The sequence below is a fragment of the Gymnoscopelus microlampas genome (genome assembly GCF_963454915.1).
Source record: "Gymnoscopelus microlampas genome assembly, chromosome: 5".
NCBI lineage: Eukaryota > Metazoa > Chordata > Actinopteri > Myctophiformes > Myctophidae > Gymnoscopelus > Gymnoscopelus microlampas.
In genome coordinates, this window is record NC_139942.1 from 17288324 (window position 1) to 17312185 (window position 23862).

General features: G+C 44.3%; 1 protein-coding gene across 2 annotated transcripts in view; it reads left to right on the forward strand.

Annotated features, from left to right (window-relative positions):
• Window positions 1-5538: 5538 nt before the first annotated feature.
• The window catches only part of LOC311046476 (TSC22 domain family protein 2-like), a 38244-nt gene continuing 19920 nt past the window's right edge, over window positions 5539-23862 (forward strand). The window contains exons 1-2 of one of the 2 annotated variants that reach the window (XM_084058816.1): window positions 5539-7970; window positions 23444-23518. In XM_084058816.1, coding sequence (XP_083914942.1) covers window positions 6235-7970; window positions 23444-23518 — 1811 coding nt within the window. In that variant the 5' untranslated portion in view covers window positions 5539-6234. The remainder of the gene's footprint in view (window positions 7971-23443; window positions 23519-23862) is intronic. The other variant, XM_084058817.1, reaches the window with a different exon arrangement.

The window sequence follows — 23862 nt, forward strand, 5'->3', positions numbered from 1 at the left end:
TGTCACAGCAGTAAAAACATTTCACAGTGCACAATCTTCATGACATAAAGGTGTCATTCAAATCTGAACATCGGTTATCAAGTCTGCTCATCTAGAGCAGAGGTCCTGTTTGGCAACATCCACAAGCATGAACTATACCGGCTTTCAGAATCAGAATCAGAATCAGTTTTATTGTCACATCACAGGTTTACAAGGTAAAAAAGTGGGTGAAATTCGTTTTTGTACATCACTCCCATCGCAACGTTAAATTCCGTAGAAAGAAGAGTGGGGAGAGAGAAGAAGAAGAGGGGTAGGGGGCAAGTGGGAAGGAGATCGAACAAGAGAACAATAGAAGGCCAAAAACAAGTTATCTACATATTTACAAAGTACCTGAGATAAGAAACAAACTAAGGTGCCTGAGCATAGCAGCAATGTATGTATACTGTGCATGATATACTTATAGACGCTAAGGTGCTTAGAGAGAAAAAAAAAAGCGCAATAAAAAAACAAAAAAAAAGTTTGTGCATTATACATGGGATTAAGGTGCAGAAGGTCAGTGCGTGTATTTCTCGATCAAGTGAGTGCTTTTTTTCTTCTTTTCTTTATCCCATTTAACCCATTTTTTCACCCAGTGCCAATTGTCTAAACACATGTTGATACACACAGAGGAAAGCCTTTAGCGGTACACTTTGTGGCAAAAGCTTTAGTCAAAATGCTAAAGATTACTTTTTGTTGCTCTCCCTCATGGAGCTACTTGCGGATTATACCAGGGTCAGTCCACCCTCAGGTGAACACGCACTGACCCTCTGCACCTTAATCCCCATGTATAACGCACAAACTTTTTTTGTTTGTTTTTTTATTTTATATTATTGCGCTCTTTTTTCTCTCTAAGCACCTTAGCGTCTATAAGTATATCATGAACAGTATACATACATTGCTGCTATGCTCAGGCACCTTAGTTTGTCTCTTATCTCAGGTACTTTGTAAATATGTAGATAGCTTGCTTTTGGCCTTCTATTGTTCTCTTGTTGATCTCCTTCCCACTTGCCCCCTACCCCTCTTCTTCTTCTCTCTCCCCACTCTTCTTTCTACGGAATCTAACGTTGCGATGGGAGTGATGTACAAAAACGAATTTCACCCACTTTTTTACCTTGTAAACCTGTGATGTGACAATAAACCTGATTCTGATTCTGATTCTGATTCTAAGTAATCCTGGGCACTACACTCCCTCTGCCAACCTAGGGAGAGCCTAGAGCCGAGCTCATGCCTCAAGTGAGTGCTTCAGTTAAAACTTCCATGATCTTACAGTATGGATCACATGCCTCAGTGAAGTATAGCTTCCCATACAGTGTCCGTATTCAATCTGCGATCTGTGCGTTTTATTATGTCCCACAAACATTACTAATCTCCCGCATGGGAGACCAAGAATCTAAGATGCAATCCCAGTGGTGGAAAGTAACCGAGTACATTTACTTAAGTGCCATACTTAAGTACAATTTTGAGGTATTTGTACTTTACTTGAGTATTTCCAATGTCCAATACTTTTACTCCTACTCCACTACATCTCTGACCCAAATATTGTAGGCCTATACTTTTACTCCACTACATTTATTTGAACATTGTAGTTACTAGTTACTTTGTATATTTTGATTATTATTACAAAACATGCATTAACCACTTCAGCCCTATATACATTTTGGCCTATTGAAAATAGCCGATCTACAAGCTCACAATGCGTCGCGATGCGACGCATTTTGAGCTTGTAGATCTGCTATTTTCAAAAGATTTTTATGCATTTGAAAACTTGAAATGGGACGTTCTGCATATTTAGTACTTTTACTTTGGGTACTTTAAGTACATTTTGATACCGATACGTTTGTACTTTTACTCAAGTAAATTTTTAATTCTGGACGTAACAGAGTATTTCTACATTGCAGTATCGATACTTTTACTTAAGTAAAAAAAAATAGTACTTTTTCCATCACTGTGCAATCCCCACTCATGTAGACACTCACAATCCCCTCTTGGCCAGGGAGATGTTACATTTATAAGTGTAGTACCACTTTTCAACCAGTAGGTGTCCTACCTGACACCAGGTTCTACCCTCTGACAACCACTGGTCCGCGAAGTTGTCAGACAATCTCTATGGTTAATCAGACAGAACTCCATCAGGCATTAGGTGTAGGATGAAACTACCTCAGTCGTTAGGCAAAACTTCATGGTAAATGGAAAAATGGTGCATTTATACGATGTATAATATATATATATATATATATATATATATATATATATATATATATATATATATATATATATATATATATATATATCGTTCCTTTATATACCGTATACTGTATATGAGCATAAAGGAACAAATAGATTGTAGACTAATAGACCAACTTATTTATGATGATGATGATTATTATTATTGGCTTCACAAAAGATAATAGGAATACTATGAAAAATTATCACATTAACCACTAGGGGCAGAGTTTTCCATGATTTTTCTTCTGAAACCTTATCCATGTTGAACATGAATACATGCTGTAGAAATTCCATTTTGCTGATTCTTCTCCTATTTTATTGGTCCTTTAAAAATCCTGTTCAGTGGTAAAATTTGGCAAACGGTATCTGGTTCTTTGTGGTATATAGAAGGCCCTATATTGAAGTTTCGAAGGCCCTTCAGGCTTCTGAAACTGTCGTTCCATTAATATTTCAAGAGATATGTACATATATTTTGTTAATTTGCGTATTTTTGCCATAGATATGCCATTCCATAGATCTAGGCCTACCCATATCTGAGACAGGTATTTGAAAATGTTCTTTACAATAAGGACCCCATTCTCACCAGTCATGGAGGCCACAAAATATGCCATGTGATGTCCCTCAATATGTTTTCTGCCCAGAACTCGCTATTTACATTCTTCTACGATGTGTTCGGTGTGACCAATTGATGCGGAAGATGAACCAGTCTGGTGATCAGAAGGGATGCATGCTCTGTCATAAGACTATGCTGGCTGTTGCTCCCCAGAGCAATTCAGGTGAAAAATCTATCATGTACCAGAATGCATGGTGAGAAATAACCCATGCAAAAATGAACTCTTAAACCCATATGAACATAACTATTGCATTGCTTTGCACTGTTTTGTCAGACATTCTTTGTCAGGCTATATGTAAATGCTGTCTGCCTCCAATTACAATACAGCGTTGAGCCTTATAAAAGCAAGTTGGCACTGCTTTCATCCTCCTAAATGATTTAGCTATGCATTCCTGATAGACAAAATCTATTCAGCATGAATAATAACAGATTTGCATATCAACATAAAGAATGCATTTTTTGACCCCCAGGGGTCAGGGGAGGGGGTGGGGATTGCAATTGCCCATCCTTTACAAGGATGTGTGTGTGTGCATGCGTGCGTGTGCGTGTGTGATTGTGTGTGTATATCTATTCTATCTCTCTCTCTCTCTCTCTCTCTCTCTCTATATATATATGTATATGTATATGTATATGTATATGTATATGTATATGTATATGTATATGTATATGTATATGTATATGTATATGTATATGTATATGTATATGTATATGTAATATTGTTTGGGCTGCTACTTATCCTACATATTTAACTAAACTACTCATCATTCAAAAGAGGTTTTTGAGAATGATCTCTCACTCAAATAGACACGAGCCATCTGCACCTCTCTTTGTTAAATATTCTTTATTGCCCATAGATAAGGTTTATGTTTTTCAAACCTGCTTATTTATGTTCAAATTTAAAAAATGTAAACAAGACCTTCCTTATTCTTTTCATAATTTTGTTCATGTTACTTCTGATGTTCACTCTTACCCCACAAAGCAAAGTGATGATTTTAATTTACCTTTTTGTCGTACTTCAAAACATAAACATTTCATCACATTTAGAGGCCCTCAGTTGTGGAGCTCGCTTGATGCATCTCTCAAGTCTTCACTATCCTTCCCAATATTTAAGAAACATCTTAAACAATAGCTAATTTCTTCCTTACTATAGTCCATTGATTTAGTCATCTTTACAAAATTGTTTATTCTTTTTTTGTTTTGTTTGTCTTTTTCTTCTTTTGAGCAGTTTTTGTGTTTTTATTTTTTTATTTGCACTACTGCTCTCCTTGGAAACTTGTATTTTTTAAATTATTTTTTTGTATTGTTCTTATTGAACTTTTAATCCAGTTGTTTTAATGAACTCTCCCATGAAGGAAAGGATTCCAAATAAGCCATCCGGCTTCTTCCTTTCCGCGCACAGCAACTTGTCTTTAAATATGTATTGTTTCTATATTTGTTATAACAATGTGCTAATAAACTAAACTAAACTAAAATATGTATATGTATATAGTTTTTCTAAAATTGTTATTATTATTGTTTTTAAATTATTACCATTATTATGTTTTAATTTTTGGTTGAATGTTTTAATGACAACTGTCTTTATTCAGGGGGGGGGGGGGGGGGGGTGGGGGGGGGGGGGGTATTCTCGATACACATGTACGCAGATACCGTGGCGCAGGGCTACCCACCATGCAGCGCGGCTGCATACATAGCATTGTTGCCATGTCCGCTTATTATAAGCGATTTTGGGCTTATTTTCTGTAAAGTTGCTTGTAAATAAGTCTAGTTGCTTATTGGGGCTAATGTTGTTTCAACTAGTGGCTCTTAAACATTTTCATGTCAAGGAGGCGAACGGCCTTTTTGCATGTAGTTTAAGCGCAAGGGGGCGGGGGGCGGGTGGGGAGAGAGTCAGCGCACTGAAGTCAAGGCACAGACTACTGTGTTGTTGACAGACAACGGATGCACGCTTATGAGAAACAACAAAAATAAAACCTGGCAAAACAGTTGCGTGCATTAGCACAAGATGAGGATAAATGAAACATTCAGTCTAAATGTCCAGTAATTCGCAACTACTACCACTACTTTTGTATTTGAAACTATACATTTCTCTAAATATTATAAACTCTCAGGACAGCCTAAGAGTACAAATATAATTTATGAAAAGGCTACTATAGGCTACAGTGAAGTCGGACTGAATGACTGAAACGTTTTTTCTTTTTTAACTCTCTTGGTGATTATCTGGCACAGTTGTGAATTATTAGCAAACTGGACATTTAGACTGAATGTTTCCTTTATCCTCATCTTGCGCTAATGCACGACTTCACTGTAGCCTTTTCAGAAATTATATTTGTATTACGCTGTACCCCCATATTAATATATGCATTTGTCAGCAATATATGTATTTGGCCCTTCTGAAAATATTTTGTGCCAGGGACCCCCATACAAGATTTGTGTGGATTTGAAAATGTTCCACAATTTTCACATTTTTTCCAAGATTTTTCTTTGAAAACAGCTCACGTTGTGAGCTTGTAGATCTGCAATTTTCAAATAAATAGCCAATGCATATAAGTTTAAAGTGCTCATGTCATGTGGCTAATGGTCGCTTCTTTGGGGCTTGTTTTCCTAGACCTGCTTACTTATTTCTCTCACAAAACCTGGCAACGCCGATACACACACACATAGCCATCTTGTCAAGAGAGGAGGGGAGGTTGTCGCTGTTCACAAGAACCTCACTTCTCCCTGGAGGAGTGTGTGTGGTCATTTTAAACACACATTTCTCGAATTGTTAACACCTTTTGGCTTCGTAGCGTAGCGTCACTCCCTTGGAGGGAACGTCGGAGCTCGAAAACGGCGTCGGTAGAGACGAACAACTTGTTTATGAAGATGTCTTATGTACTTGTCCCGACGTAGGGGGAGTGTTGCAGCCAGACAGCAGCAGCTAGCCGTCCAGCTAGCTGGGTGAGTGAGTGGAGGTGCTACTGGGCCCCACTAGGCTCTTGCTGCCTGGGGACACTCTCTCTCTCTCTCTCTCTCTCTCTGCGACACGGGCCCTCTCTCTGACGCCGGGGGGACCGAAGAGACCCGGAGGTCCGGGGGGTTGACAGCAGCTTCGGATCGAATCTTCAAGAGGAATAAGGAGTGTAACTGTAGGAGTGGGACTGACTGACTGGGGTCTGGCGTTATTATGAGCTTGTAAAACGCAACAGGAGACCCCGGGAGGAAGAAGGAGGGATGGCGCAGACTCATCTTGATTACAGTTAGGAAAGAAGTGACATAGCTTCGGGGGGTCTTGTTGTTTAATACGATTTGACCTTTGTCCCCGTCCCCCCCACCCCCCCGAGACGATCTTTTTTTGTGTTGCTTTGACGGAGGAGCTTGTTGTAAACAAGCCTGTCAAAATGTCTAAAATGCCGGCCAAGAAGAAGAGCTGCTTCCAGATCACCAGCGTGACACAGGCCCAGGTGGCCCAGGCCAGCAACGCCGCCGACGACACGGAGAGCCTGGACGACCCGGACGACTCCCGGGCCGAGGAGGAGGACGTCTCGTCGGAGACGTTCGACGCGGTGGCGGCGCCCCGGGTGGACTCGTCCGAGGAGGCGCTCCCCTTCAACAACGTGGGGGAGCCTCAGCCGGAGCCGCAGACGCAACAGACGCACATTCCCCAAGCTGGTCAGTCGTCCGCGAGTCAGTTGCCGTCGGGCAACAACCCCACCGGGACCTTTCGCATAGTAGCAGTGCAGGGCCCTGCTCAGGGCGTTCAGCATGTCACTCAGCCCGGGGCCGTGCCACCGCAGCCCGCCGCCGGCGTGTGGGCGAGCACGTCCCAGACCGTCTCGACTCACTCCACCACCACCTCCACGACAGTGAGTTGCAGTTCACGTTTCAGGGTCATTAAACTTGATCACGGTACCGGAGAGCCCTTCAGGAGGGGCAGGTGGACATGCACAGAGTTTTACGAGAAGGACTCGGATGGCTCCATAGTGAGCAGGACTGTAGATAGCATTAGGCATGCCAGTGCCACCACGGTGGAACCCAGCATGGACAGGGACAGCGGACTGGGCCAGACGGGGGGTTCGGTGGCGACCCCGGTGGCCACGCACTCGGGCCAGGGCATGGGCTCCATAGTAGATACTTCTCTCTCTGCCTCTCGCATGCCGTCGGTGGATGCACTGCAGCAGCAACTCCACCATCAAACCTACAGTGTTGTGAAACAGGGTGGGAGCGGGACGGCCACGCTGAATGCTTTCTCGCTGCAACAGCCTGCAGCGGTAGGTCTCCAACCCTCCAATGCACAGACCCTGCTTCCTATCGGGCACAACGGCTTGCCTCAAGGTGGCGTCCACCTGCAGAAGTCTCCCGGCATGCCCCCCGCGGGCCAGCCCCTGCCCACGTCTTACCCTCCTCAACAGCAGCAGCAGATGCTGCAGCAGGTTCCCACGACACACCATCTGACCGGTCAGTCTCCCGGTTTGCTCGTGAACCAAACTGAATACTATCAACAGCCCCAGCCCGCCGCGCAGACCCTCCCCGTAACCAGCCTCTCGGCAGGGGCACAGCTAGGGGGACAGGGTCCTTCACCGGTCATGACCCCAGCCGCTTCCATGCAGAGTCAAGTTGTAGAAATGGCCGGAGCTTCAGGAGGAACCTTTCCTCCTGGCCAGACAGCGTCAGGTCTTCTACTGCAACAGATAGGTGGTGGAATGTTAGGTGTCGGGGGATCTACGTTACAGCAGATGTCTGTGGGTCAGTATGGCCTCCACGCCGCGCCCTCTGGCGCGCAAAACGTGCCTGTCGTAGCGGCGAGCCCTGGTGTGCCCACCACCATGCCCGCCGCTGTGCCCAGTGCCTCGAGTGCGGTCATGCCAAACTCAACCTCCTCCCCTCTGCAGTCTCTGATGCCCCAAAGCAACATGGTGGCCCCCGGGGGCTTTTTGGGGCAGGGCCTCCCCATGACTGGATTTGTACCAGGGGAGGCCGGTGGCGGAAGGAGGTTAGACGGCTTGGCCAGCCCCCAGCCCCCTATTGCCTATGGGAACCTGATGAAGCCTCTAATCCCCGAAAGCCTGCAGCTTGCCACGCCGACCGTCAACAGCCTGTTTGGAATACCCATACCTGTCGACGGGGATGAGGACAGGTAATATTCTCCATATTAAAGGCCCTGGTCACTCACGCAGGTGTTTTTAATTTACTATGGCTGACTACTCCTCTTCTCATTTGGCTTGGGAATTATCTTTTAAAAGATAAGTTCATACCTTCCTGACATTTCACCGGGGTATATGGTGGCATTTGTGTAAAACAAACAAACAAAAAACAAGTTGTGCAGCTGGTGATAGAAGTCATTTTAGCATGTACATGACTTTGTCTAGCCTACCATGAATGCTGTGTGTCTAGTATGCATTTAGTCTACTTAGACACGTCTTGGTAAATGGTGCATTTATATAGCGCCACCTTTTTAGCCAAAGTGCTTTTCAACGTGCATAATTACATTCACTCGCACATTCAGTCACCGACGGTGAAGGAAACCATTCAAAGCGGCCAACCTCCTCATCAGGAGCAGCTGGGGGTTCAGAGCAGACAGTGTCTTGCTCAAGGACACTTCGACACTAACACAGGGGGAGAGCCAGGGGACTGAAACATGTGGCTGCTCTACCCCCATGAGCCACTGCCATCCGTTTACATGCTTATGGCCCATAGAATAATGAACAGATATAGGAAATAAACACCCTTCTTCCACAGATTCAGCATACTGTATGTTGCTGGCAGAGCTGATGACACTTGTCGCTGTGGCGATACGACACATCAGCGGGCTGAACGGAGATGATGTATATGGGTGGTGACTAATGAACGGCTTTTGTAGTTGGAAGAAGTCATCTCAAGATGAAGTTGAATATGTGGCAATTATGTTCACACAGTTCCATTATCCAGTCTTATTTGACTGATTAGCTAAGGAGACACTGTAGAGCAGAAATGACCAGCCAATTATTTATTTTCTTTTTTCTTTTTGCATCCAAAAGATTCTTCTGTTAACCATCGTTACAGTATCAGTTTAACCAGTTTAAAGACCCCCAGAAAAGCAAAGATTTGAGTTACAAACGTTTGCTTTAAAAACAAATATATATATTCAAAGATTTGCACGCATTTTTCATGATTTTCATGATTTAAAAAAATAGCAGATCTACAAGCTCATAGCGCGGCACTCGGTGCCGCGCTATGAGCTTGTATATCTGCTATTTTTATATAGACAAAAATAAATCTAAAATGACAGATGCTTTCCCGGTCTTAATGGCTTAATAGAAAAGAGGAATGTCTGTACTTCTGACGGTATTGAAAATCATTACCGTCTGGATTTATCAATACCTCCATAACACCCAAGCCTCTACTCATAGCTGTGTGGGCGTGCACCAGGTTTGACTGTCACGGCTCCTGTCGGCTTTGCTGCACCTCTAAGAGCAGGCCAATTGAACTTGTTATCGTTGTTTTTGGCCCATCGCTTTTTGTGAATTTGTCAGCATAGCTCACTGTAGCTCCACCCAGCGTCAACCTGACTAGAGATGCAATCAGTAAGAGTAATTGAAAACACCTGGATGAGTGTTCAGGGCCTTTGAACAGGCTCAGAATCTTAACATTGTTTATCCGTGTTCTCTTATCAGTTGTAACGGCCGTTCAATTAGGCCCGGCTGTGTTTGTTCCAATGTTTATTGCGTTGTTTCTCAAACTTTTCAGACCGTGACCCCCTAAAATAATCATATTTGAACTGGGGACCCCCACCCTGACAAGCACTTGGAATTATCAGAGTTGAGGCATTACATTTAGTTTGACTCGGTTCCACAGATATTGTGAAAATAGCCGATCTACAAGCTACTATCATTGACAATTTGGCCAATGGTTGCTTTTTTTAGTGTACCGGTAGTTTGTTGATTACCTTTGATGCAGTAATAAGTCTATTACTTTTCTTTTTTTTTTAAAGGTATTATAAGTCCTTGACTTGTCACTTCACTGTCATCTGGGACCCCCAAAATCATGTGCAGGTTGAGAACCACTGGTCTATTGTAATGTCTCATCGATGTTGTATATAACGCAATAGACATGGTATTCAGGCATACGCTGTATTGCAGATGTGGATAAACTGGTTATAGCAGGCGCACTCCACCAGTTGCAGTGAGCACAAGGGAGGGGGGCGGGTCTCTGTGTGTGGACTTATTGGACTGCAGTGCCAGGCATGGCTCTGGAGTTTGTTTTGAAGTGAAGATGGCAGAGAAAGAGAGGGACAATACAGGACAGTCTCATTATCAGTGTTTTGGTTTTTGCTCGTATAGCTGGTCAGACAAACGGGGGAGGGGGGGCTTTTCCGCCCAGGCAATACGGGGAGGGGAAGAGAGTCAAGAGAAGCATAGGGGAATGGGGGAGTGGGCAGGGGGCACACACACACACACAGGAAGGAAATATAATGTTTGGTGTTGCTCTGAGCCCTAAAAAAAAGAAAAGAAAGAAGTGCAGGAGTGTACCCGTTTTCAGGAAAACACCCTGGCTCTCACCCCCGCACAGAAAACAACTGGCTCAAACATACACACATAATGTTAATTCCGTTTGTCTGTGTGTGTGGGTGGAGGGGTGTTTTGGAATTGGAAGCGTACCCGTGTTGTATTGGTTTCAGTTTGGTTCCTTGTAGGCTCATCAAGTCATCGTCGCCACACGTTTGTCAGACCTCCTCCTTTAACCCTTCAAGACCGGGAACGCATCTGTGTGTCATTTTTAGATTTCTTTGGCTATTCAAAAATTGCAAATCTACAAGCTCATAGCGCGGCACCAAGTGCCGCGCTATGAGATCCGCTAAGTGCCGTAGATCTGCTATTTTTTATGAAGAAAAAAGCAGTGAAAATGTGTGCAAATCTGGGGGGTCCCTGGAACAAATTTTGGGGGTCCTTGACATGAGAAAGTTTGATAACCACTGATATATATAGCAACATAAGTTTAAAAAAAAGAAAAAACTGTTAGGATTTAGAAGACATTTGTAAAATCCCCCAGAAGCAAAGATTTGAGTTAAAAATGTTCGTGTATATTCAAAGATTTGCACAAATCTTCATGATTTTTTCAAAAAAATAGCAGATCTACAAGCTCATAGCGCGGCACTCAGTGCCCCGCTACGAGCTTGTATATCTGCTATTTTTGAATAGGCAAAGAAATCTAAAAATGACACGTGTGATGAGTTCCCGGTCTTAATGCGTTAACTCCCACCGGAGTTGCCCTACTCTCTAAAGTGATGGCCTTGCTTGCTTCTGAACTTCAAACGCCTCTCTGCTTTCATTACTTGCCACTTTGCATCGAGCAAACTGGGCATTCCATTAGCCTTAGGTAATCTGCAGAGTGAACACGTGCTTGACCTTTTTAAATAAGTTAGCTTAGCTGCTGCCCCGTTTAAAAGTCTTTCTAAGGCCTACATACATGGTGGAGTTCTGTTCTGAGAGTGTGTGTTGCCACATTTTGAATGATATCATGGTTTCCACTCCCGGCCCCCCCTCGGGCTCCCCTCAGGAAAGTGTTTATGGGGGGATTTTAGGGGATTGGCTGGATTTAACCGTTGATTGGCTGAAGTGTTGTAGTTACATTGCTCATTACTTTTTTCAGGTCCCACCTGATTGCGCAAGCCCCATCCTGCGAATTATGTGAAAGGGACGACTGTACGCCGTCACTGGCAATTTATGAATGAAATTCTTGTTTATCATCTATCTTGGACTCGGTTCAAGTCAGTCACGTTACAATGTCCAACCCTGCCGGTGACTCTGATAAGGCAGTGAGTCATTGCCATGCAGCCATGCGGTTCGGTTCACACAAGCTCTTGAGCACACGTGATATAAGTGAAGTTCTAATTCTACTCCCTCCAGTGCAGTTGAAAGGTGTGATTGCATTTTGCTTCCTCTTCAAAACGCCACACGTCTTTCAATTCCTGCGCGCGCGGCGCGCACGCACGGTACAATGCACAGAGCGGTTGGCAGCTGTGAGCGGAAACAGTGAAATGCCTCAAATCTCTCGGTGGTGGTTTCCATTCAGTCTTTTTTATATAGACCAGAATATAGAGCGGGAACGGGCTCCCATGCAATGCAATGCTGCACACATAGGCTTTTGCACGTCTTGTCTGTTCACATATGGCTTTATGTTAATTTTTTACCAGCCTGACCTATTTTTCTCTGAGAACATTTCACGGCATAAGGGATGCAGTGTGTGTTGCGGGAGCCTCCAGTGTAAGCTACCTGACTTGACCCCTGTCGCTGGTGTGTAAATACAGCGTGGTCATATCTTTCATGTACATACTTATATACCCAGTGGGCAGTGGTGGAGAGTTAACTAAGTACATTTACTTAAGTACTGTACTTGAGTCAAATTTTGAGGTATTTGTACTTTACCTGAGTGTTTCCAATTTCCAATACTTTTACTTCTACTCCAACTCCACTACATCTCGCAGGCAAATATTGTACTTTTATATGAAACATACATTAACCACTTTAGCCCTATTTTAAACATAAGCTATTTGAAAATAGCAGATCTACAAGCTCTGTGAGCTTGTAGATCGGCTATTTTCAAACATTTTAGTACTTTTACTCAAGTCAATTTTGAATTCTGGACTTTTACTTGTAACAGAGTATTTCTACATTGCAGTATTGATGCTTTTACTTAAGTAAAAAATGTGAGTACTTTTTCCCCACCACTGTTATATAACCCAGTGGGACAAGTCATTACAAAATGAAAAAGTACTGCGTGCTACGTTAGCTACTGACCGGTCAGAAGTGCCCCCTCTCCCAGGCTGATAAGAGTAGCACTCTCTTACGACAGCGCGGTCACTATCTGACCGTGAACAGTGGTCTTTCCAATGTGCCCCTACCCTGCAGATAAGGGCCCTGTCCACCGGGCGTGTCAGCCCCGAGCATGTTTGTCGTCACGTTGCCGTGCCCCCTAGCTTCCCCCGAAGCATTATCTTGACACTAAAAGTTACGCGGGGACACAATTCTATTTTAAGGGCGGTGGTTCTCAAATGGTGGTCCGGGGAGCCTCAGGGGGTCCTTGAGGTAGGTTCCAAGGGGTCCGCCCTCCCAGCAAAATGAGGGACAGTTTAACCACTTTTTAATCCTATTTTAGATTTAGGCTATTCAAAAAGAGCATTGCAATGTTTTTTGGGGGGAATGACTTTGAACATTTTTAGCAACGCAAATCTTTTCTTATGGGGGTCTCTGGCACAAAATCTTTTGCAGATGGGGGGTCCGTGGCCAAATGCATATCATTTTGGGGGTCCTAATCCTTGACATTTGAGAACCACTGATTTAGGGCAACTCACGCCTCACGGTTCAACCCCAACCTCGTGTTATGGTATCTTTTAGGCAGATTGCGCGTCGCATTCTTTGCATTCTACTAGTGGTGGGCATCAGGCATAGCCTGATGCTACTGTCGTAGCATCAGGCTATGCCCTGCTGTTTGTCTCTTCTGCGGTGGCAGTCGGTGGTCAGTGGTTCTCAGACTCTTTTAGTGCCAAGGACCCCCACATTGATATGTATGTGGCCGTGGACCCCCACCTGAAAATATGTTGTGACAGGGAACCCCCTGAAGCAAAGATTTGTGTTAAAAATGTTTGCCTTTAAAAAAATATATATATTTAAAGATCTGCACATTTTCAATATTTTTCAAAAATAGGCAAAGTACAAAATATGGATATTAAGGGGTTAAAATGATTGTGACGATTTATTAACAAATTTAGCTGGAGACCCCCTGGTAGCACCCCCCCGTTTTCTCGTCGAGGACGCCCAAAAGTATGTTTGTTTGTTGTGTATGTTTGAATGGGTTAACTTAACACAACCTGTGCTTTGCTTGCTTGCTCGTCATCCCTCGTGTTGTAAAACAGGCATTCTCGGGCTTACAGTAAAGTCTGGCTGCAGCCCGCGAGCGTTATTATGGCCTAAATGTCCACCCCGGACCCCCGCCCCCCCCCCCCCCCCCCCCCCCCCCCCCGCGCTTCCCCGCCCCCCCGCCGGTAATCCCTGCAAGTGATTATTGCGGAGCGATGGTAGATTGATGATGGCGTTGTTCTGCCCCGATGTCCTCATGCTTTAGAATTTGATACTTTTTTTTTCAGCCTTAATGCCTCCCAGATGGCTCCGAACAACACTATAACGTCAATGCCTTTTTCTTTCCTTTTTTCCCCTCCTTTTCTCCCCCTCATTGCCACATTGAATACAAATAAATAGAAGCTAGAGGTACAGTAAAGGCTAATTCAGTGGTTCCTTCACCAAACCTTTTCCCTGGATTCAGGGAGCACCGCTTTGACAGTCGCGAAACCCCATGTGCCTTTTTTTCAGAGCATGTTTTATTTTGAATGATGAATCGATCGATTGTGTTCTGGCTTTTGATCAATGGAACTAACGTGGTATACTTTTATGTTCTTAACCCATTGAGACCTGAAGCCGATTCTACATGTCTCCTAAATCTCAACAGTTTTCTGAAAAACGTATGTTTCTATATCAGTGGTGCTCAATCTTTTTCATGTCAAGGACCCCCAAAATGATATGTATCTGGCCGCGGACCCCCATCAAAATGTTTTGTTCCAGGGACCCCCCAGAAGCAAAGATTTGAGTTAAAAACGGTTCGCTTTAAAAATATATATATTCAAAGATTTGCACACATTTTCACGATGTAGCAGATCTACAAGCTCATAGCGCGGCACTCGGTGCCGCGCTATGAGCTTGTATATCTGCTATTTTTGAATTGCCCAAAGTGTAAAATAATGCTTTTTTTAGCTCAAATCTAAAAATGACACAGTTCCAGGTCTTAATGGGTTAAAGCTTTTTTTTTTTATTTTTTTTACATTATTTATTCATATTTATGATATGTTAATATTGCAATATCCTCACAGCCTGCCTCACATGCTGCTAACTTATTTTGTTACTTACTTTACTACTTACTGGGGGATCCCATTGAAACCAATGACACGATTGGCATTTTGAAATGTCAACGTTGCTTATTTAGTTAAATCCTCTCCCTCCCCTTGTCACAGTGTCGGTGCCGCATGAAAAGAAGAAACGAGAACGACAACATCGGCCTCTAAAAGTTTACAGCTTAATTGGTCCTCATTTAAAGTATTTTTGATTTGTCATCCCAGTAGCTGTTAATGTGATTACAGGGAACTCGTATTGTCTTGTCCTCCTCACAACTTATGCAAACGCTCTTGTGGAATCTGACTCTGACACAAGACCGCCTCTTGTGTCAGAGAGGGGGGGGGGTCTTTTCTTGGATGAAGGGAGGCACAGTGACCGATGCTGTGTGTGTGAATTGAAAGACTTGTGCGCGCATGTGGAGAAGGGGGTGTGTCTGGGCTCCATCGTGAGTGTGCACACACACACACACACACACACACACACACACACACACACACACACACACACACACACACACACACACACACACACACACACGTTTTCTTACTGGGGAAAGTTGGGAGTACGATTGTGTTGTTTTTAGAGCAGGACTGCCAAACATATGCAGCCCTTATATTTAATTTCCTTAACAATGTTTGTGTGTGTGTGTGTGTGTGTGTGTGTGTGTGTGTGTATTTGTGTGATACCGTAAATGTGCACAAAAAGGTCATTCCTCTCTCTGGGGGGGGTGGGGGTTGTCCTTCTGTATCCTGTTTTGCTGAAGAGAGAAGGGGTGGGGGTGGTGGTCAGGGGGGTGGAGGACAGTCGAACACGCTCTGACGGACGAACAGACAGACAGACAGACAGGACCCCACGTGACATTCCTCCCCACAGTTTGATACGTTTGTTTACATCACGAGACATTACAGCCAGAATGTATCCCCCCCCCCCCCGACGTACTCCATTGCCTGTTGGTGTAATAGCAGCAGTGGTGCAGATGTGATCCCCATTCCCCAGTAATCTACGCACGTACCGCTGTTCAACTCCTGTGTCCATTTTGCCGTGCATGCGTGTATATACGGCTATTAAAACAGCAGATCTACAAGCTCATAGCGCGGCACTCGGTGCCGCGCTATGAGCTTGTAGATCTGCTGTTTTTGAAAAATCATTTGTGCAAATATTGTGTGTGTGTAATATATAGATCTGCTATTTTTGAACAGCCCAAAGTATTTAAATAATGGGTTATAGCTACAAATCCAAAATGACACGTGCATGCGTTCCCCGGCGTTGAGTGGGTTAATCGTGCTGCTTTAAAAGTAAGGTGTGTCTATAGATGTAAGACGACTGCTTCTGCCAGTTTGTGTCATTATATTTTCCACTTTGATGGCCTCCTCCGCCACCGCCTATACCGTATGGAAGACTTCTATTGTTCAGGCTGAGTGACAGCGGAACGTACAGACTCCCTCTGGTTTGTTTTTGTTTGGCTTTTCTTTTCTTCTTCTTTTGTTCTCTCTTTAAGCGGCCTGTGTGAAATGTACTTTTTTTTTTAAACCGGGGATGTACTGTACCTGCGTTTAACATTCAGTGGGGCGAGGGCTGGGGCAATATGGACAAAAGCAAATATTGCGATATATATATATATATATATATATATATATATATATATATATATATATATATATATATATATATATATATATATATATATATATATATTCTTTTTAAAGTTTCCTTTATTTATTGGACAGTAGACTGACAGGAAATGGGGAGTGACGCGCTGCAAAGGTGCGTGGGGATCGGGACTCGAACCCGCGACACGCCGTCAGGCTGGCATTGCAGCCTAGGCGGTAGGGCTGTCAACTTTACTCAGAAATGATATTTGAATATTGGTCTTAAACATTGGCAGATATTCGAATATTATTATTATATATATATTTTTTTTTTTGACAGAAACAATACAAAAAACAATGTATCGAGTGCTTGGATCCAATAAAACATATCTTGTGTTTGTTTTTATTACAACTTGATACATTGTTTTTTGTATTGTCCAAATAAACAAACCAAAAAAAAGTGTATTTTTATTTATATATTTTTTTAATATTCGAATATACATTTTCATATTCGAATATACATATTTTCCCCATATTCGAGGAATATTCGATATTCGAATATCAATTCACCAGCCCTACTAGGCGGTGCCTGGACCGCCATGCCGCGGCCCAGGCCGAATATCGCGATACTTCTTGACCAAATGCCTCAATATCAATATTGTGACGTCGACGACATAAATGTTCTTTGCATCAACGTGTTCTTGCCATTTTTTGACCATTCCTGACAATGTTTTGAAAGCATAAGATATGGCTTGAGGGATTGACAACACTCGTGCCATATCACAATATTAACAATCTAAAAAATAACCCATCCCAGTCCATATGCAGTCTCGTATCGCGATATCGATATATTTTGCCCTGCCATATTTGAGGCTGTGTGTTTGTTTGCCGTTGTGCCGGTCTGATCGTATCCTACTTAGGTGACTCGGTGATTTGTGCATTTGTGTCATTTTTAGATTTGAGCTAAAAAGCATTATTTTACACTTTGGCTATTCAAAATTAGCAGATCTACAAGCTCGGTGCCGCGCTACGAGCTTGTAGATCTGCTATTTTTGAAAAATCGAGAAAATGTGTGCAAATCTTTGAATATATATATATATATTTTTAAAGCGAACATTGTTAACTCAAATCTTTGCTTCTGGGGGGTCCCTGGGACAACATATTTTGACATGGGGGTCCGCGGCATATACATGTACATTTTAGGGTCCTTTACATGAAGAAGTTTGAGAATCACTGATATAGAAACATAAGCTTTTTCAAAAAACTGACAGGATTTAGAAGACATTTTGTAGAATCGGAACCTCAGGCCTTAATGGGTTATTTCAGTGGTTCTCAAGCCTTTTCATGTCAAGTACCCCCCGCGATGCGACACGTTGTGAGCTTGCAGATGAGCTATTTTCAAATAGCCAATGTATATAGGGTGAAAGTGATTATTACCGTGTACTGATTTTGATGCCCTATTAACTAATATGGCTGGGGTGGACCCCTCATGAACCCCCTCAAGGACCCCCAAGAACCACTGGTTTATTTGTCCTTGGGCCTAGTCTCTTATCTGGCCAGATCTGGCAGGACTTCAGTAGGGAGGTCTCCCTGTCACTGATACTTATAGGCCATAACTTCCTGCTGCCTTACTCAGAGAACGTTTTTTTTTTGAAGATCTAGGTCTGTCAGATCTAGTTTCTCAGAGGCACACTGTGTTTCTGCCATCGTTTCCCAGGTTTGAAAAAAATAAAATAAATGGCAGATATACAAGCTCATATAGCGCCTCACACACACATGAAAAAGTTTGAGAACCACTGCTTTAGGAGCATGTATTGAGTATTGACCCTTTAGAGCTCTCCACCAGAACCCGTAAAGGTCCATTTGGTTCCATTTGTACACTCTCAGAGTTATGGGGGTCGTGGAAATCTGAAAAATCTGAGAACCACTGTGCTACACTAAATGGAACGGAGCCTTCATTAGTATCATTGGTAACACCTGTGAAGGAAGTGATAATAATGGCTGCTGTGCATAGAGCCTATGTTGTGAGCCGGTGTGCTCTCTCTCTCTCTGTGCTCGCCACCTCTCCTTGACCATGTCGGAACTCGGAATCAGATGGTGTGTTATTGGGTTTGGTGGGTCAGGGGGGAGGTGGGGTCTCTCTGAGCTCACCCTCCTCCTCGTCTTCTGCCCCCACCTCCAGAACCGTGTTGAAGGAAAGCTCCCACAGGGGGCAGCAAGGCTGGAATCTAAACACTGTTGACCTACTTCTGCTCTGGGTTTCTGATCTGATAGATGGATGGATGGGGGGCACGGGACGGGACCCCAGAGGGGGCCCCCGCCCTCTGGGAGGACCCCACGGACCCCACCTGAGAGAGCTTTCAGCCCCCCTGTCCGTCTGACCTCTCTCTCTCCCTGCCATTCCACCTAGCCAACGTTTGTTCTTCCCAAACCGCTTTCTCTCCATCGCTGATCGCCTTTCATGTCACCCCCCCCCCCAACCCCCCTCCCATGACTCTAAGGCAGAGGGTGCTAGGGGGTCCCCCAGCTAAATGATTGATAGTTGGGATTGGGAAGCAAATGGACCCTTACAGGTCTGTAACTCTTGAGTTTATAAATGGGACCAAATGGACCCTTACAGGTCTGTAACTTTTGAGTTTATAAATGAGACCAAATGGACCCTTACAGGCCTGTAACTCTTGAGTTTATAAATGGGACCAAATGGACCCTTACAGGTCTGTAACTCTTGAGCGTTCACAAATGGAACCAACTTGGACCCATTTGGTTACATTTTACACTCTCAAGAGTTATGGGGGTCTGCAGTCCAGTGGCGTAAAGTAACTTAAGTACATTTACTCAAGTACCGTACTTCAGTACAATGTTGAGGTATTTCTTTTACTTTACTGGAGTATTTACAAATTTCTGTACTTTTACTTCTACTCCACTACATCTCAGAGGCAAATATTGTACTTTTACTCCACTACAATTATTTGAAAACTTGAGTTACTTGATTATTATTACAAAACATACGTTAACCACTTCAGCCCTATATACATTTGGGCCATTTTTAAATAGCCGATCTACAAGCTGCTATTTTCAAAAGATTTTTTATAAAAAAAAAAAAAACATGGAAAGAGATTTTCGTGAATCAGATTTGAACCACATTCCTAGTTGGTTTGAAATGTGATTCATAGAGATATGTCTCTGTCACACAAAAGTAGCAGATTGACAAGCTCAAAACGCGTCACTTTGTGACGCTGTAGTGTGATCAAGTAGGGGGCATTCATTTACTAAAAAAACACCAAAAGTTAAAACACGGAGATAAGAGTTCTTACGCCCCGACAGCAACCATATGCTGTCGCTCACCGAACCGAAAATAAGCGACGAGGTGTGAGCTTATACCTTATGTATACGTGTCACACTGCTCATATTGACATACCGACTTCCTGTTTCTTCATATTGACATACTGTTTAACTCTTTCTTCATATTCGCTTACCGGTACTGTTTTTCCTGTTTTCTTGCTTTCTCTATTCTTTACCCCTTTTCTTCAAACCGTAAAATGACGGGAGCTCGCGTTGGCAAAGAATTTCACCCACTTTTTTGTACGCCTTGCAAACCCCACCGTCACGTGTCGGTTCATCATATGACGACGATGTCTGAAATACACAAATCTGATCGCTCGCAAACAACGGCGTGGACAGCAGTCGCACCCAAAGATCATTTTTTGAGAAACGAATCCGAGCGATATCTCTTTCGTTTCTCTTCTCGTTCCGTCCGTTCGTCGCTCGCTCCTCTCTCTCTCTCTCCGCCTTCTCCCAATAGGCTCTATGCACAGCAGCCATATTGTGAAGACATTCACAGGTGTTGCCAATGATACTAATGAAGGCTCTGTTCCATTCTGGTCAAACAGCTGATATTGTGCATTGTTGGCTCACTGGAAACACTCTGCAACACCAGTGTGTCTAAAATGTGGGTCCAAGGACCCTCATGGTTCGTTAAGGGGTTTACAAATGGCGCCTTACGGGTGTGTAACTCTGAGAGTGTACAAATGGAACCAAATGGACCCTTAGGGGTCCATTTGGTTCCATTTGTACACTCTCAGCGTTATGGGGGTCGTGGAAATCTGAAAAATCTGAGAACCGCTGTGCTGCACTAAATGGAACAGAGCCTTCATTAGTATCATTGGTAACACCTGTGAAGGAAGTGATAATATGGCTGCTGTGCATAGAGCCTATGTTGTGACCGGTGTGCTCTCTCTCTCTGTGCTCGCCACCTCCGCCCCCCTCATCGATTCCCACTTTCCTTCTCCACTCTCACCTTCCCCTGTCCCCCTGTCCCCCTCCCCATTTCCCTCCATGTCTCTCGGAAAGCCAAGCAGCTTTTCACGTGCCCAGTGGAGTTATCAAGGTCATTAACCCATTTAGACCGGGAAAGAATCGGTGTCATTTTTAGATTTCTTTGGGCTAATCAAAAATAGCAGATCTACAAGCTCTTAGATCTACGAGCTTTTAGCTCAAGTGTGTGTGTGTGTGTGTGTGTGGTTGGTCGCCCCTTCATGTCACGATGTCGCCCACTTCTCCCCTTCGACCTCGCTCCCCTCTTTCCAGGTTTATCGGAGGAGATGGCGTTTCCCCCCCCCTGGCTGCTTAACACACTGACAAGTCTTTTTTTTTTGTAGTTTTTTTTTACAAAGAAGTTCTTTCATACATGGATATTGACACGTTATACAGTTTTAGCGTTACAAAGGGGGCCATTGAGAGCATGGGGCCACGGCTACTCGAAAACAGGGGAGGATGACTCTCCTAAGCTCTGACCTCATTCGAGATGAGGCACTTGTGTCCAAGTCATCTGAGCTCGCTGATGTCTTCTGCTAAACGCTCCCCCCGCTAGCTCTGAACCATAAGACAGATAAATAGAGTGGTTGGTCTGTGGACGTGTGTGCGTGTGTGTGTGTGTGTGTCAGCCTATAAAGCAAAGCTAAGCAGAGGGAGGGAAACAGGAGGGCCTATAAGAGTGTTTAGTTATGAGGTAATGTGACAAAGAAAGGCTGTGCCAGAGATTTCTAGGAAAAGAGTCTTGCCTTCGTTATAATGTTCACACACTCTCCTCACCTCACTACCCTATGCAGTGTGTGTGTGTGTGTGTGTGTGTGTGTGTGTGTGTTCACTGTTCACGTGCTCATCCACCCCCTTGGCGTGTGTTGGCTTACCACACCACATGTACGCGCATACGCGTGTGCAGTGAGTGTTCACAATTTGTACGTTGGCAAGAAAGGGAGCAAATGCAGAACTTAGGTTCTACAGTCATGAGCTTGGGGTGGATGAAGGTGCGTGTGTGTGTGTGGTGAGTGTACGTGCGTGTAAGGGGGCGGGATTTATCCCCCTTCCCGACATATATATCCTCTGGCATAGAACACAGTGTACTTGTGGCCTGCAAAGGCCCCCATAGTCAGCCCAGGCTTATAGGAGAGGTAGGCTAATGTCAACCATGTGAGCCAGCCAGCTCTTCATCAACACAGTAGGAGCACTCTCTCCTCTCCCCAAGTCCTCCAGACCTCAACCAAACTACCGCAGCAGCACTTGTACAACCCCTAGCAGTGGTTCTCCAAACTTTTGTAATTTGGCATCGGTATATAGGCATCATTAGGACCACAGATCCCCATAACTCTTGTGAGTGTACAATAGGCTCTATGCACAGCAGCAGTATTGTGAAGACATTCACAGGTGTTACCAATGATACTAATGAAGGCTCTGTTCCATTCTGGTCAAACAGAGTCAGGGTGCTGATAGTGCGCATGTTGGCTCACTGGAAACACTCTGTTACACCAGTGGGTCTAAAAGTTGGGTCTAGGGACCCTCATGGTTCCTTAAGGGGTTTCCAAATGGCCCCTTACGGGTGTGGAACCAAATTGACCTTTAAGGGTCCATTTGGTTCCATTTGTACGCTCAGAGTTATGGGGGTCGTGGAAATTGAAACATCTGAGAACCACTGTGCTACACTAAATGGAACAGAGCCTTCATTAGTATCATTGGTAACACCTGTGAAGGAAGTGATAATATGGCTGCTGTGCATAGAGCCTATTGGAACGAAATGGGTCCGTTTGGTTCCTTCACTCGTTTGGTTCATTTGCACTCTCGGACTTGCAGACTTGCAAGGGTCCATTTCGGTTCCCAGCCGTGAGTAATTTCCAGGGACTTCCTCGAACTCCCTCAAAAGATCCCTTGGGGAAACAAACGAGCGTTGTTATTGTTTGTTTTTAATTTTGTCGTTACTTGGAGAAGAGAACGTGTCATCCGTTTTGTTTCGGGAAAGCATACCGATGTTTGTGAATTCTGTATATATACCGCCCCAGGAATGCGTCTCTGTCAACAACATACACTCAAGCGGGCCTCGGGCAGTCTCTTTAACCTTTTTTTAACCACTTAAACCCCATATGGTTGAACGAACGGAGTCCCTCAGGGCTCTATACTAGGGTCCTTTCCGTTTTCTGTTATTGCAGGGGAAAGCTTTCGCCGAAAACAGTCGATCGACAAGCTCACAACGCGCTGCAACGCGTTGTGAGCTTGTCGATCTGCTATTTTCCCGCGAAAGACTTCCCGCAAAAATTTGGATCCTGGAGTTTTAAGCGGTTAACCTTTTTAACCCTCTGTGAACCAACGCGCAGCATCGCGACGGTACTCCACTTAACCCCCACCCCTCCCCCTCCTCCAAACCACCCCCGCACCCCTCTTCTCACACCCCTCTCTCTATAGACCATATTCACACGGCGGCCATTTTGGAATTTAACATTGAAAGTGCCACTTCATTGACTTAATAGCAACATGGCCTCCGTGTGAATATGGTCTATTGTGTGGCAGTGGTCATAGAATCTGCCTAGAAGGTCTTTCGTGGAATACCGATTGGGTAACAAGGCGTTGCGATATCGCTCTTGAGTCAGAGCCCAGTTGAAGGAAAGGCTTCGAGGAAAACCGTTTGTGAGATGTTACCCAACCCTCCACCCACCCACCCACCACCACCACCATAGCCTCTTGTCTCTGACTGGTTTAATCTCCTTCCACTTTCCCCTCCTCTCTCCTCTTCCTCCTTCCTGTTTTTCTCTGAATGTGTGGTTTTGGTACAGGAACCCCTCCAAGGCCTTCTACCGGGCCTTCCAACCTGGCAGCAGACTGCGGGACTCGAAGGCCCACAGTGATAGGTACAGTAACTGGACTGGGGGTTGGGGGCCTGGACAAGGCCTCTCTCTCCAAAGTGTGCAAATAACAAACGTGTGTGGGGGTGTGTGTGTGTGTGTGTGCGCGGTAGCCCAGTTGAGCTTTGCTTTTTGTCCATGTGCATGGATGGGGATTTGGAAACTAAAGCCTGGCAAGCGAGGGAAGTGTTGGCCAATAGACTTCGCAACAGTCGCTCTTTTCTTTTTCTCCTGGTCTCTCTCTCTCTCTCTCTCTTTCTCTCTGTCGCTCTCTTTCTGCCACTTTTCTCCCTCTGTAACAACACAGGGTGTCAACTTAACCCATTGAGACCTGAAGCCGATTCTACATG